The 17843-nt window shown below is 42.5% G+C and overlaps 1 protein-coding gene across 12 annotated transcripts in view; it reads right to left on the reverse strand.

Annotated features, from left to right (window-relative positions):
• The window catches only part of LOC124882911 (pleckstrin homology domain-containing family A member 5-like), a 171395-nt gene that overhangs the window by 76615 nt on the left and 76937 nt on the right, over positions 1-17843 (reverse strand). For 10 of the 12 annotated variants that reach the window (XM_047389580.1, XM_047389577.1, XM_047389576.1 and 7 more), the window contains exons 5-8: positions 6087-6134; positions 4091-4259; positions 2730-2834; positions 1846-1918 (exon numbers count right to left, since the gene is read on the reverse strand). In XM_047389580.1, coding sequence (XP_047245536.1) covers positions 1846-1918; positions 2730-2834; positions 4091-4259; positions 6087-6134 — 395 coding nt within the window. The remainder of the gene's footprint in view (positions 1-1845; positions 1919-2729; positions 2835-4090; positions 4260-6086; positions 6135-17843) is intronic. The other 2 variants (XM_047389575.1, XM_047389581.1) reach the window with 1 other exon arrangement.

A 17843-nucleotide genomic window follows, 5' to 3' on the forward strand; every position in this document is an offset into this window, starting at 1 on the left:
ACAAGGTTCTAAATTAGTGGCCCGACAGCATGTGTATGTCCTCTATAACCTTAATAGTCCTTTGAATGACCTTATTTACTTAGCAAAAACACAATTTCCCACTACTTTAACAATGTCCTATTTTGTTATCAGCTTGTTAAGGTTGTAGCCCTAAATCTTGCCTTTGACTTATGGACTGCAGCTGGGACAAAGTTTAGAACTTGTTAAAAACTATTAACACAAATCATCCATCCATTTTTTCATCCACCATCATCAGAAGGTCTTCTAGGCCCGATGGAACATATGAAGCCTCTGCAAAAGTATTCAGACCCCTTGACCTTTTGCACATTATTTATATTTTTTTTTTATATTTTATGTGACAGTCAATACAAAGTAGTTTGTAAAAAGAGGATGGAAATGATACACGGATTTCAACATTTCTTTACAAATAAAAATCTGAATTAAGTATTGTTATTGTGTGTGAAGTATTGTATGTTGCCGCCACCACCATGTTTCACTACAGGGGATGTGTTCCATGAGACGTTCAAAGCCCAGGATATTGTTTTACAACATAACCCTGCTTTAAAGGGGACATATGCAAAATCCACTTTTTTTTTGCCCTTTAATACATTTTCTTGTGTACTTTATTCTCTCTCGCTGCTGCGTAGATATCTTTATATTCTGTTTGGGTCATATTTTTGAATCTGTTCAGTTTTCTCTATGTCATGTTTTTTGAACTCTTACGTAACAGTATTTGCTGCAGAACAGCTAAACAAGATCATGGACGTCCAGCTGATCAATTTCGCATATCGTCCATTTTTATTTCTAGCTGCGATTTTGTAGTCCAAGCTCAAGACGATAAGTACGGTTTGGTTGTGGAGTGTATTAACCCACACAATTCATTACAGCATCCCCCAGCATCAGAACCTCTTCGAAGTTAAATTTTATTTTACATGGAAATCTACCCACATCAGTGGGAAAATTCCTATTCCCCACTTCCAGGATGAGTGCCCTCAGCAATCTCCGCCAGTATCAAGAAGGATTTGATGAAAGACTTTATCTGATTAAGGGGTCAGTTCTTTCAGTCTATGGAAACAACGGTCCCCGGATAATGCTGAAATGATGACAAATTTTATTTTAGACATGAATTTATTGTGCTGATATGACGTCCTGGTCATTGTTTTGATAGCAGTAGCATCATGCTTTCTGGTGACGTCAGTGCTGTGAGCTTCTTTTAGCTTCTTGAAGAGAACACAATGCTGTGCGTTTTGAATACTATTACATAAACAGTTTTACATAGTTTTTTCTGTCTTGTCTTGTTTCTGCACCACTTGACAATTGTATCTCTGTTATCAAACTACAAAAATGGCCGAACAAGTTAAGGTGGAGCACTCTTATACCTGGAGGGGGGCGGGGTGTGAAGTGCCTCCGTAACTTTTAAAAAGACCGCACCAAAACGAGTTGCTCTCTGACACACTTCAGAACAGGGCTAAAAGAGGGGCCTGTGAAGCTGCAATAACAAGGAGTTCAGACCAAAGCATTGCAGTTCCACTTTATACACACCACAAATGAATGATTTAAGGGTGACGAGGAAGAATTTAAAAGCATATGTCCCCTTTAAACTTCTCCACAGCTGTCTCCTTGACCTGCCTGCAGTGTTTCTTGGTCTTAATTGTACTGCCTGTTCTGTAAGATTTTCAAGCAAACATCTGAGGCCAGAACACACAGCTGGACTGTGTTTAAACCCCATTAAACCGAGCTTGTGGTGGTAATGTGACAAAATGGGAAAAAACCTTAAGGTAAACCTCTCGGTCTAGGGCTTGTCTGTGTGTGTGTGTGTGTGTGTGTGTGTGTGTGTGTTCTCACCACGGTAGTAGAAGAGGCACATATCTGACAGAACAAACCACCTTTTTTTCCAAAGCTTCATGCCCGTGCTATCCTGAAGGGGTCAAAGGTTACACAAAGTCAGGCAGTTAAAGTTTACAAATAACTCTCTTACGCGCGCGCGCGCACACACACACACACACACACACACACGTTATAATCTCTCCACTCTGTCTCCATTCTGACTCTAAGCACTTAAGTGAGAGCCACTGACTGAACTAGCAGTGTCTACACAGATGTTTCTTCTTATGGCCTCTGATTGGCTTAGATGTTTTCTAACCTCTGTAATAAGATGACGAGGGCATGTAGCCAAAATGCTTCCTTTAATTTCTGCCAGCATTGAATTTTAAGAATTTCTTGGAGTGCTGGTTATCCTGATTTCTTTGGGTAAATACCCATGACATCTTGTTAGTGAGGGGGGTGTTACCTGTTGGTTGAAGAGAGGTTGGGGGTGCTTTGAAGGGGTTGCCATCTCAAAGGGAAACTAAGGAGCAGTGTTGCAGGCCCTGAAGCTGAGGCAGAACTAATGACTGCACATACAATTGAGGCAAGTTGAACAGTGTTCTGTAAGGCTGTCCGTAGGGGAGTATGTTGCTGAAACAGTATGGCCATGTAGAGCTAAGAGAAAATATCTTACAGTGATGGGGTGGACAGGCTACAAAAGAACAAACTAATGTACAGTCTAACTCCGCTGATTTCAAGATTCACTATTTTCAGTACCTCCACTTTATATGCTGAACCGAACTGACCATCTTCATTCTTTCTTTTCAGCTTCATGAAAACAAGCTTTTCAATGATTGATGATTTCTAACTGAACTGCTCAAAGCCTAAACCCTACACACATTTTTACATTGAAAAACTTGTACCTGTTTATAAAGCCAGTTTCTCTTGACCACCGGGGCATTAAGGTTTCTCTTGATGGAGTTGGACCTCTTACCAAAATTGTGGACTTTTTTGGACGACCTAGAAGGCTTCCAAGCAAAAAAAAAAAAAAAATTAATTAATTGATACACACATATGTCTACAGACCAAAACAGTTTTCAGTTTCAAGTTAAGCACTTAGAGGAATGTCTGATTTGGACATGATTTTTCTACAAAAATAATAATATATGATCACACAAAAATACCTTTAACACCAACAAATCCATGTTGGATTTAAGTTTTCCAAAGTAACTACAATCCTTAAATACATAGAAGCCATGAAAAGAATCCAAAGGAAATGAAGTGTTTGATGTGTTGGATGTAAAGATACCACCAACAGCAGCTTTTACAGCGCTATAAAAAGTACTAACAAAAACATACACATTTGTCACTTCTAAGGATTCACAGACTACATCTCTTCAGTACCACAGCTTACTCACGCAGGTGCTAGAAGTAGAAGTGCTTTGACTAAGCCTAGATGAAACAAAACTGTGAATCCCAAATTCTTTTAACATGTCACCATGTACTGAGGATCCATTGCAATGTTCTGTTTCTATTCTATGGTAAATTCTACCATTTTAGCAGCTAAATAAAATGTTAGAGGATCAATTACAATGATGGAAACACAAACTTAAGAGACACACCTGTTGTCATCTCCCTTCTATAGCCATCAAAGCCTTGCCCATGTTAAATGAAGGAATGAATGAATGAAAGAATTCGATATAAAGGGGACAATGCACCTTACAAAACTAGAATTGGCCATGAAGGCTAGTTTTCATCTGTAGTCCCTCAGGTTACCATATAAAACATAATAAATATAAATACAATATGTACAAATCGATATAAAACTTCCATCACAAAATTGGCCCAAAACAAAGATGAGAATGCATCTGATAAAATAAGACAAAAATTCATGTAGCATACTTGAAAAGAATAAAAAAAACATGAAACACAATTAGATTAATTCATTACTACACAGAACAGTGTATTAAAATAAGGAATGGATTTTAAAATATCATAATCAGTGGTTGCCCAACTGGCTATCAAGGACCTATAATTTAAATTACTTGAGACTTATTTAAAACACTCCTATGTTCTGATATTTTCTGGTATTTCACTCAAATCATGTAATTATTAAATAAAAGGCTTGCTTGCAGTAATTGATCATATTGACTCTCCAAGAAAATCCAGGGGTCAAGATCACCTCTGTCGGTTTACTTACAGAGGAATAATGTTAGAAATACTAAATTACCCTCTGCAAAGTGTTGTAAACATAGCAGAAAAGTATGGTTTGAAAGGCACTTACCCTCATAGATGAGGTGGTGGTGGCAGTAGTGAGAGTGGTAGCTGGGCTGCCAGGGAAGGTGCTGTAATCTGAGCCACCGGTGTAGTTAGAGGCCTCACTCATGATGCTCATGGGACGATCTCTTTTGTCAGTGCAACTTTCCTGCTCTGCTGAACCCTTTAAAGCAGGTCTGCAACAAGGTACAAGACAGAAAGACCATGAATGGTCAGTGCACTTAATCACTGTTGTTTTGAAGTAAAGACATTTAGAATAAATCCTACACACTTTGACAATTAGTAGCAGCTGATTGATAAAGTTGTAATTTGTCACACGGTAGTTAAGCAAAGCAGGCATGCAAAAAAAAAAAAAAAAACATAGGTAGCTTCACACAACAGCGATCCTTAACTTCATTTAAAGCAATCTTGAAAAGTTGTAAATGCCACATGTTTTTAACAAAGACCAATATTTGCCAAGATTAAGGTGGAACTTTCATATCTAGACATGCATTTTTGTATGATTTGCTTGTAGAATTTGGGTTTATCTCTGTATCAGACCCTGAAGGAAATATGTGACTGCATGAGATTAAATTGACTTCAGTTAGGCTGACTAATAACTTTCTATCACAACTTGCATTTCCTTTTTCAGCACTTAGCTATACCAACACTTGGACTGGACCTGACAACATGGGCCAGCGTTTGCCTATTAGATGCTCGGATAAGACATGGTTGACTGTAACCCTGTAATTAATTCCCTGGTTTCTCTTCTTTCGACCATTTATTATAGCTTCTTAGCAAAAACGTTTTTGTTTTTTTTTTTTTTGCTTCTAGCCCTTTAATTTCATGGAAGCATATTAATTTGCTACTTAATATAACCTGTCTACCATCAGGTGACATGGTAACAAGATAATCACTGTTTTTCTCTTCACCTTCAGTTCTCATAAAGTTGTGGCTGATTGGTGTTTGTGCTGGATTGTGACTGGTTTCACTACCAAGCTGAGAGGAGTAGTGCCAATCTTGAAGTCATTTGTCTGCAAAACAACCCAGGACTCCAGTAAAATCACCCAGCATCTTCACCTCATCAAGAAGAGCTTTGCTTCATTCTCTTAATAAAACTCTCTCTGCTGCAGCCATTTAAAGCAAGAGGATGAAGGCGAGGGGTAAGCTGTCAACAGAGATAAGGAAACCAGAAATGTGGAAAGTGGAGGAAGAAGATGGTGCCTGAATCCCAGTTATTATTCTCAGAGTGATGACTCAGATATATGCTTCTATAAGACATCACATAATATATGGTTTACCAAAAACCTAAATATGGCAGCTGCACATGTGTTGACATCTAGATCTGTGGATTAAGAAAGAAAGAGTGGGCAAAAATGGCTTCCATTGGACAACAGTGGCTAGAGCCACTGCTGACCCAAAAGGACATAAAGGCCCAATTCATTTTTACCTAAAAAATCCCCAAGACTTTTGGGAAAATATTCTGTAGACTGAGACAGGTGTGTACCTTTTTGGAGGGCGTGCATCATGTTACATCTGACCTAGAACTGACACAGCATTTCAGACATGGACCATCACACTAACAGTCAAACATGGTTGTGGCAGTGTGATGGTCTGGGACCACTTTGCTACTTCAGGACTTTGACAGCTTGCAGTTACTACTGCAAAAGAGCACTTTAAAAAATGCTAGAAAGTTTGGCTCATTTGAAACAATGTAAAGAGGTGATTAATATAAGGATAATAAAGCCCATGGTTGCATTTTCTTAAACACAAACGTTTTTGATCTTAGTCTGACTAAAATGTTTTCCTAGTCATATGTTCACAGATGCTTCTGCATGTCTTCCTATCTGATGGGTTAGTTTGTGAGCCAATGCGAAGGGTCTTTAAAAGTGTTTAGCATTAAAATATGGCACCTGCTGCAAGTTGCAAATTATTGTTAGCAGCAAGAAAGATTTTTAAAACATCAAGGCTATTAAAGAAGCTGGAGCTACAGTAGCACCTTTACTCAGTTAAAGAATCATTACCTGGCGAGTGCTTCTGTGTCATGATAACCAAACGTTCCACTATTCACACTGGAGATTGGATAAGGAGGAAGAGATTTACAAAAATCATTTGAAGTCTATATGTGACTACTTGCAATGATGACAGAAATGAGAATAATTTTAACACAAAATGATTTCTCATAAAAAGCAGTGTTTAAGTTATCCTTCATTTTAAGTGATGCTAATCCTCTACTGGATTTTCCAGACATGACCTGAACTTTCCATTGGCCAGACATGCTGCAGCACCGATCTTTTACTTTCCTACATAATTTATGTCAGTCTGTGTTTTTCCAGCTTGGTCCATCATATTGCTTGGATTGTCAGTTGTACACATAAATGGAAGGTCTTTTAATAGTTAAGGACAGATGTGGACGTGGAAAGAAGGAAAAAGCTGGTGTCTGAAAGACTCATAATTAGCCTGTAAAACTCTAGGATTAATTCTCTTAGAATCAAGAATTAAATCTACTATAAAACTGAACAAAAATATATGTACAGATATTAATAAATCAGAGATATACAAATGTGTACTGAACAAATGTGATGAGAAAAGCAATCGTCTTCAAACCTGATCTGGGCCTCACCTAAATACTGCCACTGTGGAACAGAGGCACATTTAAAACATACAGGACAGTGGGTTATGAAGTGCAGCATTGAGGAAAAACTGCCCTGGACAGAAAAACCTAATCTTCTTTGTGTATGCCAGTTTAAGAACTTCTGGCCATAATTTTCATGGCCAAATTTGACCTGCAAAACTGTATTATAGGCTGTGCACATTTAGTTGATCTAATGAACCTGGATTTTTTTCACTAACAATCTAAGACTTTTTCACCCTTTACAATGGTGTTTACTGTGAAAGAGGTAATGGTACTCACTTCTATCAAAATTACCAAATCTATCCAAACCAACCTGGCCCTGTGTGAAAAGATAATTACCCCCAATAACATCTATATCTATAACAGCAAGTAATCCAGCAAAACTGATGCCATTGCTACCCTGTCTGTCTTCTTTTTAAGAACTCTGACCTTAACTAAAGCAGGTGAGGTCTGCAGCTCTTTAGATACCGTTCTGGGTTCCTCTGTGCCATCCTGTATGAGTCGTTGATGAGCTCTTGAAGTAATTTTGGTAGGCCGACCACTCTTGGGAAGGTTAAGCACTGTTGTTTTCTCATATTGTGGATAATGGTTCTCACTGTGGTTCTGTAAAGTCCTAAAGCTTTAGAAATGGCTTGTAACCCTTTACAGACTGAAAGATGTCAGATATATTCTATATTTTTGCATTGGGGACAAGTGGGCTTAGATACCATAATAAATAAAAAAATCCACATTTAAAAATGGCATTTAATGCTTAATCTGGCCATCTTTGTCTGATGTGAAAACCTCTTTGATGAAACCTTTGACAGTACTGTATGTTAGGAGATTTTACGAAACATCTGCTGGGACAAAATTTCTGTTGCTGTATAAAACGAACAGAAACTGCATTTAGTGCATTATTTCATGCTGTTCAAAGCTACTGAGTTTTCAAGCATATACATGGCATGTATTTCTATGAAGTACCATACTGGGACTTAGTCACATGTCTAATCTTAAATGTCCCTGGTTGTATCTGGGATAAAAACTCAACTGTAATGTGGCTATCGCTAACCAAAACATGTATAAATTGTTTTCAAACTCCCCTCAACAGTCAACCCTCATTAGGTTTAGCCATACACATTCTGTGTGGTTTACGTTTTGTTTTTCATACTTATAACTTATGTGTCTTTACAAACTTTTATGTCACAAACACCAAGGCTTGAAAAAATGCAGGTTTGATAAGCAGCAATCCAGCAAACCACAGGGAAAGCAAACATTGGAACCCATTAGCCCTTCTTCTTCAAGCACGTTGTGTGGCTGAACAAGCTGAAATTCTCATTAATGGGCCAACAGCAATTAAACACCTTTCTAAACTCATGACCTTTTCACCTACATTCTGCTCAACAGGGTTAAAAATATAAATCACACAACTGATTTACATAACTTACAAATCCACAGAGAGGCACAGCGCTACCCTGAACAAGCAGAGGTAAGAGCAAGGAGATAATTTGGATGGGAGATGAAATAGGTGTGTGTGTATTTGGGAAAATAATGAGTGTTTCAGAAACTGAGGGAGAAAACTGTTCCCACAGTGAACTTGTTAGCAATTAGGATTAAAGGTGTTGGTAATGTTTCTGTGTGTGTAGCAGTGGGGGTGGGGGGATAATCAGGGCTGCATGGCGGCTCATAGACGAAAACACTTGTTTTGGAGGTGGAGCATGTAATTGCAGGGATTTATTCCAGTTTTTTTGTTACTTAGGTGTCAAATTTCGCTTCTGGCATAATCTTTCTAATTTTGTATTTTATTTTTCTGGTTATTCTTTAGAGAGGAAAAGTATATATTTGCTTTGAAACTGTGTTGTAGCACTTAAAGGATCACATCCGGCAGTGGGTCATTTTACTGACATTGAGATTAAGCTTATTATTTAAAAGATACAACAAAACAAACAAAAGATAACCAGAATTTCAGGTAGGGAGGTCAAAAGCAAAGACAAAAGTGTTACCTTGGCTGGAGCAATAAGTTGGATTTTTTGCACAACACAAAAGTACAAATAAGAGTAGCATGGTTTGAGTTTTGTTTGTGATAACAGCAAAACACAGAAATAGAACATTCTGTCTGTACAACTTCTAACCTGCAGAGAGGATCATCAGGGCTGATCCGTGATGATCCTCTGCAGACCAAATTGTTTGTTGTAGTTTGGATCTGTCCTGTTTTGCGGATGACCCAAACCACAGTGACACATATGCACATTACACACTGAATAATGGCAGTGTAGAAGATGGCCAGCAACTCCTGTGGAAGGTTGTACTTTAAAGACCTGCAGGGTATAGTCTCTGCTAGGCCTTCCTCCAAACAGTGTCTATGTGTGAAGACCATCTCAGGTCCAGAGAAAGGGTGGTTCCTAGGACCTAAAAGAGGTCCACAGCAGACACAGTGTTGTTGAGGATAGAGGGGAGGCAGTATGGGGTGTGTTCTCTGGAAGCCCACCGCATCTATACCGTCTTGAGCGGGTTAAGCTCCAGGTGGTTCTGACCGCACCAGTAGACCAGCTGACCCACCTCCTGTCTGTATGTAGACTCATCATTGTCCTGGATCAGACTAATAATAGTGGTGTTATCTGCAATCTTGAGGGGTTTCAATGATGGGTCTGCTGAGGTGCATTCATATGTGCAGAGAGAGGAGTGGGGAGACAACACACCCTGGAGGGAGCCAGTGTTGATGGTTCTTATGTGGAAGAAGATGCTCCCTACTCTCACATGCTGCGGCTGGTTAATCAGGAAGCTGGTGATCCACTGACAGGTGGATGTCGGCACTGTGAGCTGGGTGAACTTCTCGTGGAGGATGTCTGGGTTGGTGTTGAAGGCCAAGCTCAAGTACACCAAGAGGAAACTGGAAAATGCCCCAGGGTGGTTGAGGTGGAGCAGGATGAAGTGCAGTCCCAAAATGACTGCATTCATTTGCCCACCTATTTGTCCGATAAGCAAACTGTAGAGTGTCCAGGGGCCCATATCCCTAATTAACATTGACCTTAAAATATTCTGTAAAGCCCTCGCAAAAAGACTAGAAAAGGCAATTCTTCTCATAATACATTCTGACCAAACTGGATTTATAAAAAGGCGGCATTGATCCACAAGCTCACACAGATTAATTATTATAATAGACTATTCCTACAGTAAAATTAAACTAATATATTGTCTCTAGATGCAGAAAGGCATTTGACAGAGTTTACTGGAAATTCTTGTTTGCAACATGAATACAATTGTTTTTGGAAACTTTTTCATAAAGTGGTTAAAAATATTATACATTTCCCTAATAGCAGGATGTTCAGGATGGATTTTGCACCATCTAGTACTTGCTTACAGTGCACAGGCCATATACCTGACAATAACATCCATGCACTATGGTTATTCACACCCGTTCAGAGGTTCTGGTGCCGGATATGTGACATGTGTCTGAGATGTGATATTTCACCTTCCCTCTCAGTTGGCTTGTTGGACAACTTAGATGATGGATCATGGAGACAAATTCAGTTCACATGGTTTTCACTGCCTTGTGTTTTGCAAAGAAAACTGGAAAAAAATTGGAAAAATCAAAATGTTCTTAGCATTAACCAGTATAGAGACCTTTTGTTGGATTTTATTAGCCGAGAGACACGCTCTGCCTCCACATCAGATCAATCTCTCTGGGCTCCATTGATCAGCCCCATCACCTAGCGGGGGTGGGGGACCTTTGGTTTCGTCTTGTGGGACATTATTGCTAATAATGGGGGGTGGGGGGGGGTGGGGGTGGGTTCTTGGTTTATGGCAACTGCGTTGTCCCTGGGTTTGGGTTGGGTTGCTGGGTGGTTTGTCGCCAGGGGCTGTGGCCACCACTGTGGTGGGGCTTTGATGGCTCTTGGGGATGACATCTGGTGACTGCATGCAATGCTTTTGGGGGCCAGTGCCATCAGACATAGTTTACTGGCCAGGTGGCCATGCTTCTACTGGGTAGGTCTGGGGTGGGCTCGGAGTTCCCGGGGTATGTTGCACTCGGGCTAGGTTCCTGGCTGGTCTTGGCTCCTGGTGGGTATGTCGCTGGGGTTTTGGGCCGGTTAAGATTTTGAATTATTCTTCTGTTTATAATTTTCCTGGTTATGATTTAGTCTCGTGTTTTTCTAGTTGTATTTCTATTAGTTTGCATCCTTGGATTTCCGTTCTGCTCAAGCCACGTTTTGTCCTGTCAATCAACTTTATTCGGTTCACCTGCACCTAGTGAATCTGTCTTCTTGTTTCACTTGGTCACACTCCATAAATACACACCTGTTCTGTCATTCGGCACGGAAACATTTTCTGGATCATGTTCATGTCTTGTCTCGATCATGCTCATGTCTTGTTTTTTGGATCCCTGTCCCTGTTCATGTCTATCCTTTTTGATCATGCAAAGCCTGTTTTGCTAGCCTGCCCATGTCTGTTTTTGCCGTCACCCTCAATAGTCAGTTTTTGTTAATTAAATAATTTCATTCACGTCATGCTGCCTGCTCGTCTGCATTCCGGGGTCCTTCGCTATACTAACCTTAACACCGCATTGCTGGGCCTAGGGAACACCTAAACTGGTGGGGAGCTACCTTCTCATTGCAGGTGCCTTCTCCTTCAGGGAGTGCATCCTGCTGGTGGGCCGGAGGGTCTCTGGGAGAGGGTGTGGCAAAGTCAACCTGGGTGTCTAATGTCTTATGTGTTCTGGGAGTTGTTTGAATGTTGGGGTCAGTGTAGCTTTTCTTCTAGGGTGGGTTGTTTTGGTCCTGGTTCCTGACGGATCTCAGATCCAGAGGTTGCCCCTCTGGGGTATTGGTACCTGGACCTGGAAGTATGTATGAGTATATATGAGGAGTGCAAGTGACTGTACAGCGTCCATTGTTGTGTGTCTTTATATTGGGTGTGTGGGTGTGAGTGTTTTTATGTATACGTATGAGGGTGGGAACGTGTTACTGAGTGCCAGTTTTTGTGTCAGGTTGGATCTTGGGCTGCTCCCTCTACTGAATCAGATAATCAAGATAAACCTTGGTTCTCACACATAGGTAACACTGAATGGTAATATTGCATTATTTATTTAGACATTGTTTTAACCATGTTTTTTTATTGATTCCTTTATTTGTTGTTCATTAATTTATTTATTCATTTATTCTGCTTGGCAGTTTTGGCTGAAATGTTCTAGTATAGTAAAGAGTCTGTTTATTGAAATCTGTTCAACTTTCAGTCGAATTATTTTTGTTAATAGGAAAAATATGAATTTCTTAAATTTTAAGAAATTGTGTGCTTCTATTCCGTATGTGTACAGAGTTCGCTGTTCAGTAATGCCAGTTCTTGATTCACCCTTTTATCTATTGTCCTAATACCAACACCATATTGGTCTGGTATTCACAGGACAACACTTGAATGACTGAATGTTGTTTATATTAAATAATACAAACATCCTCATTGTATTTCCAATATTTGGTTTGTCTGACATTCAAGATTTGTTCGAGGATCTGATACATTTAAGATGCAATCTGTAGAAACTCAAATACTTTTTCACAGCACTATAAATAATTATAGAGCTGCTCAAATCTTATTTATAAATTAATGTAACTAACTATTATCGTAAAAAAACTTTGTATTGCCAAGCCCGAATGAGATACAGAAGGCCATCCCCAGTGGGCCCACCAACTGCATGGGGAAACCATGAGGGACCAGTGCAAAGAGGATTGGGCAGCGGACAAAGGTGCAAACCTCAATGATCCTATCTTTGGATAGTTAAACTGGAACGTGGAATGCAACTTCCCTGGGGGGCTAGGACCCTGAGCTTGTGCGGGAGGTCAAGAGATATTAGCTAGAAATTGTCGGGCTCCCCTCTGGAACCTAATTCCTAGAGAGGTTGGACTCTCTCCTACTCTGGAGTGGCCAGCAGGCAGAGGCGGTGGGCTGGGGTGGATTTGATTGTCACCACCCAGCTCAGCCGTCTCGTGTTGGGGTTTTTACCCTGGTGGATGAGAGGGTTGCATCCCTGGGCCTTTGGGTCAGAGAGAGGTCTCTGACTGTTGTTTCAACCCATGGGCCGAGCAGTGGTGCAGAGTACCCTGCCTTCTTGGTACCCCTGTTGGGGTGCTGGACAGTGCCCCTCTCGGGAACTCCGTCATTCTGCTGAGGAACTTCAACACCCATGTGGCAAACGACAGTGACACCTGGATAGGTGTGATTGGGAGGAATGGCCTCCCCAACCTGAACCCTAGTGGTGTTTCATCACTGGACTTCTGTGCCAGTCACAGATTGTCCATAATGAACGCCATGTTTAAGCATAAGCGTGTTCATTAGTGTACTTGGCATCTGGACACCCCAAGCAGGAAATTGATGATCGATTTTGTAGTTCGCCCGCATGTCTTGGACACTCGGGTAAAGCGACGGGCTGAGCTGTCCACCGATCTCCACTTGGTGGTGAGTTGGATCTGCTGGAAGAGGAGGAAGCCGAACAGAATTGGCAGGCCCAAGCGTATAGAGAGGGTCTGCTGGGATAGTCTGATGGAGCCCTCGGCCAGGGATGTATTCAACTCCCACCTCCGGGAGAGCTTTGACCATATGTGGCCAGGCGCGTCGTTAGAACTTGGCTTTCGGGGCTGAAACCCCCGATGTTTTCTGAATAGTCCCGGATCTCTTAAAAGGCAAAACTTAGAAGTCTTAAAAAGAAGCACTTAAGCCACAAAATGGCATGGGATTTCACATTTTTATCTAAAAACAGTCTGATTTCTTTCTATTGTGTTCCATATAATCACTGCCAGCTTCACCTAAGCTGGCAATGAGTTAAAAGAAAAAAACAAAATTTTTTTATTTGCACCCACAGGTAGCACCGCGACTGCGCAAATACACGCACAGGCACCGGCGGACTGGCACACTGTCCATCCTCATGAAGTTCAGGACGGCTGTTTAGTCCGGAGCCGTCGGCCTTCCTCAATAACTATCCGAAAAGTTACACTGAACGCCTCGAACTGGGCTTATTTCAGAGCAACCGTGGAGCCAACCAGAGAGCTGAGTCTGGTGGAGGTTTGCGCACAGGAATAGGTGGAAGCAGAGCAGCATAACTCAGGCTTAAGTTAGCGATAAAACCTGAATGCTGACTCAGAATGGCCTGATCGTAAGTTAAAGCTAATCACTTGAAAACAGAGACTGGGAACTCAGGGTTGGACTCGTTCATCACCCAGGCTGAAGTCACCGAGGTGGTCAAAAAGCTCTGCGGTGGTAAGGCTTCGGGGGTGGATGAGTTCTGTCCTGAGTACCTCAAGTCTCTGGATGTTTGTGGGGTTGTCGTAGCTTAGAAGCCTCTTGAACATTGCGTGACTGTCGGGGACAGGGCCTCTGGCAAGAAGGGGAACCAACAACCCATCGGAGGGTGTGTCCAAATTCAGGGGGATCACATTCCTCTCAGCCCCCCTGGTAAGGCTAGGTGTTGTAGCGGAGAGTCCAGCCAATAGTCGAACCTCAGCTTCAAGAGGAGCAGTCTGGTCTTCCTCCAGGCTGTGGAACACTGAACCAGCTCTACACCCTCTACAGGGTGCTTGAGGGTTCATGGGAGTTCGCCCAACTGGCCCACATGTGTTCTATTGACCTGTAGAAGGCATTCCACAGTGTCCCTTGTGGTGCACCATGTGGGGGATGCTCCAGGAGTACAGAGTTAGGGGCCCTTTTTTTAGGGGTCATCCGGTCATTGTACAAGCAAAACAGGGGTTTGGTCGGCATTGCTGGCACTAAGTAGGACCTGTTCCTTGTGCATTTTGGACTCTGGCTGGGCTGCCATTTGTCACTGGTCCTGTTCATAATTTTCATGGACAGAATTTCTAGGCACAGCCAATGGCCAATGTCCAATGGTCTGGTTGGTGACCAGTTGATTTCGTCTTTTCATTTTGCAGATGACGTAGTCCTCCTGGCCCCCTCTGGGAAAGACCTACAGCATGCACTGAGGCAGTTTGCAGCTGAGTGTGAAGTGGCTGGGATGAGGCCATGGTTCTCAACCGGAAAAGGGTAGCTTGCCATCTTCAAGTTGGAGGGGGGAGCTCTAGCCTTAAGTGGAGTATCATGTAAGTGGAGTTCAAGTATCTTGGGGTCTTGCTCACGAGTGAGTGGAGAATGTAGCGGGAGATCAACAGACGGATGAGTGTGGCCACCGCAGTGATGAGGACACTGCTGTGCCGCTCCATTGTGGTGAAGAGAGAGCTGAGTTGGAAAGCGAAGCTCTCGATTTACCGGACAGTCTATATTCCTACCCTCACCTATGGGCATGAACTTTGGGTACTTTTTTATCTTCTGCTGTGTGTGCACGTATCTCTCTCCTTCAGAGCAGCGTACATCCCCGGTGTCCTTAACAGAGGATCAGACATCATGTCCAGGGACTGGATCCTCCATCTTGACCTAATGCCTCATATCTGGCACAACAGCATTGGACCTGTTCACCACAGTGGAGGATCCACAGTGCAAGTGGTAGTTCTGTTGTGTGTACCCTGCCTTGCGCCCAATGACTGCTGAAAATAGGCACCAGATCCCCTGCAACCCTGCAAGGATTAGCGGGTATAGATGATGGATGGATGTGGTGCTTTAGACACGCAGGGGTTGTGACGCTGCATCATCATGCATAATTCAGCTGCTGATTTGGTTTCTTTGTTCTAAGCTCCTACTGAAGAGTTGTTGACCTGGTCTGTTGATTGTTAAGGTGCGTTCACACCAAACGAGATTTCTGCGAAAGGAGCGGCCAATTTACATGTTATCCCTATGTAGAGGCGCGTTCAGGAGCGGAGCGGTGCGAAGGACGCGGAGGGCGCGGCAACCGAAGCGGGAGCGGAGCGGCGCGATGGACGAGTTGAAAAATCTGAACTTTTTCCTAAATTCACGTCGCGTCAACCAATCAGGGACTGGATGTGGCTGTGACGTAGGGTGAAGGACCAAAGCGGAGAAGAAGCAGTTGTCAATGATGTAGGACCAGATCATAGTGGTGGTGTGCGGCAAGCCAGAGTTGTATGACTCAACTAATTACTTTTACCGAGACAAGTACAGAAAGGACCTGGCCTGGTTATGTTTAGGCACAAATATCTTATATTTAGGAAATGTGGACATTAAAAATCGACTGTTTTTTTTACTGAGCTGAGATTTATTTACTCACCGAAGACAGATGGACAGGTGTTCAGCAGCGGGGATACAGCGCCGGTAAACCGCGGTGAAGTTAGTTTGAAGTTGGATGTTCAAGCTCCGCGGAGTTAGCAGCATCTAGCTCACGGTTGATCCGATTCAGGCACTCAGATTTTCCACGATTGTTTGGTACGGAAACTTATTGACGGTCCCTAGTGAACCACCGCACGTCAGAAGAGAGAGCAACAGAGAGCAGCTAGTCAAAATCTGGGTGCCTGACTCGGATCAGCCGTGGGCTGGATGCCGCTGGCTCCGCGGAGCTTGAGTGTCCGGTGTCCGGCTTCGGGCTGGCTTCACTGCGGTCGCCGGTAGTTGGCGTCCCGGAGGCCGATTCGTCTCCCAACAAGGGGCAGCAGATCTTCGAACTGGGTCGTGGATAGACGGAAGTACCGCTGAAATCGACCGTCATCCAGACGCAGCTCCTGGAGTAGGTGGTGGTAATCTCCGAACTGTTCCCGTCCCTGAAGAATCTGGTGAACCCAGGGACATTAATGTCGGCAGCGTTTTTCGGCTCTCCACAGGTAAAACACCGTAATTATCCGTGAAATCCATGTCCAGCATGTTCTGTTGAAACCAGCAAGCAGCAGATGGAAGCTCCTCCTATTTGATGACGCGGCGAAGCGTTGCCGCTTGTTGCCGAATGCCAACGCGGAGTTCACGCGGAATGTGAAGCGGGCAAAAGCACACAAATGAGGCGAAACATTCGCAGAAATCGCGTTTGGTGTGAACGCACCATTAGGCTGTTATAGTTTGTGACAATGGTCATCACTGTTCATAGCAGCAGGTCTGCCATCTCTGCTCTGACCAGAGATTATCTTTCCTCTTTGTTGTTCAGCTGCACAAAGCGCCTCTGAGCACATAATTAAGTATGCCAAAGGCTGAGTTTGAAGTTGTTCTCTACGAGATGCCTTATATTTGTGGTCCGGACAGACCCAGAGAGACATAGACTACATCCTGCTTTGCCTTTCACCCACTAGTGAAAGCCTTAAAGGGTGAATCCTATAAAAAATTAGGCTTCGCCTATTAATAATTGTTTACGTACCATTACCCCAGATTCTACGAGTAAAGGCGCAGCCCTTTAAGCTCTGGTCCTCACTGGTTCCTAAATGGCTTAAGAAAAAGCACTATTTGGTAGCCAATCATCCCTTCTCAGCATAATTTATACTCCGTGAGACTGGGGTGAGGCACAACTTAATCCTACGGGACTTGTGGCCTACCGCAAACAGAGCTTATGACTTTTATTTAGCAAATGCTTTGTTCTTGCAACTCCTTGGTAAAGGTCGGATTTGTGGAGTGTGCAGCTAAAATTTGGGCTGTCAACAGATTCTCCCATGTGAGCTGTGGATCTCTGCAGCTTCTCCAGAGTTCCCATGCTTCTCTGATTAATGCTCTTCTTGCCCAGTCTATCAGTTTAGGTGGATGTTGCTGTGTCTTGATAGGTCTGCAGTTGGTCCATCCTCTGTCCATGCTCAGATGATTAATTTAACAAGCTCAGTGGGAGGTTTAATACTTGGAATATTGTTTTAAAACCTAACACTGCTTTAAACATATTTACAACTATCTCACTGACCTGTCTGAGCTGTCCCTTGGTCTTCATGAAGCTATTTGTTCACCAATGTTCTCTGTGGTCTTTGAAGCCTGCATTTATACTCAGATAAAAGTACACACACGGGCACTTTTACTGGATTTTACTTAGGGGTATCAGGACATGGGGCTGAAAACATATTTATTAAACATTTTCATATTTTTACCTGTAAAAAACATTTGAAAATAAATCATACATTTTATTCCACTTTACAACTTTTAGCAGCTGTTTGGGTCTATATAATAAGATCCCAATACCATAAACTTAAATTTGCAGTAAGAATGCAATAAACAGGAAAAGGCTCAAGACAAGCAAAGTTTTTTGCAAGGCGCTGTGGAGCCCTGAGAATGTAAACAGGTTAACATATAACTTATGAAAGAATAGTTCACTAGCGCTTGTTAT

The sequence above is a fragment of the Girardinichthys multiradiatus genome, chromosome 17, assembly GCF_021462225.1.
Source record: "Girardinichthys multiradiatus isolate DD_20200921_A chromosome 17, DD_fGirMul_XY1, whole genome shotgun sequence".
Classification (NCBI taxonomy): domain Eukaryota; kingdom Metazoa; phylum Chordata; class Actinopteri; order Cyprinodontiformes; family Goodeidae; genus Girardinichthys; species Girardinichthys multiradiatus.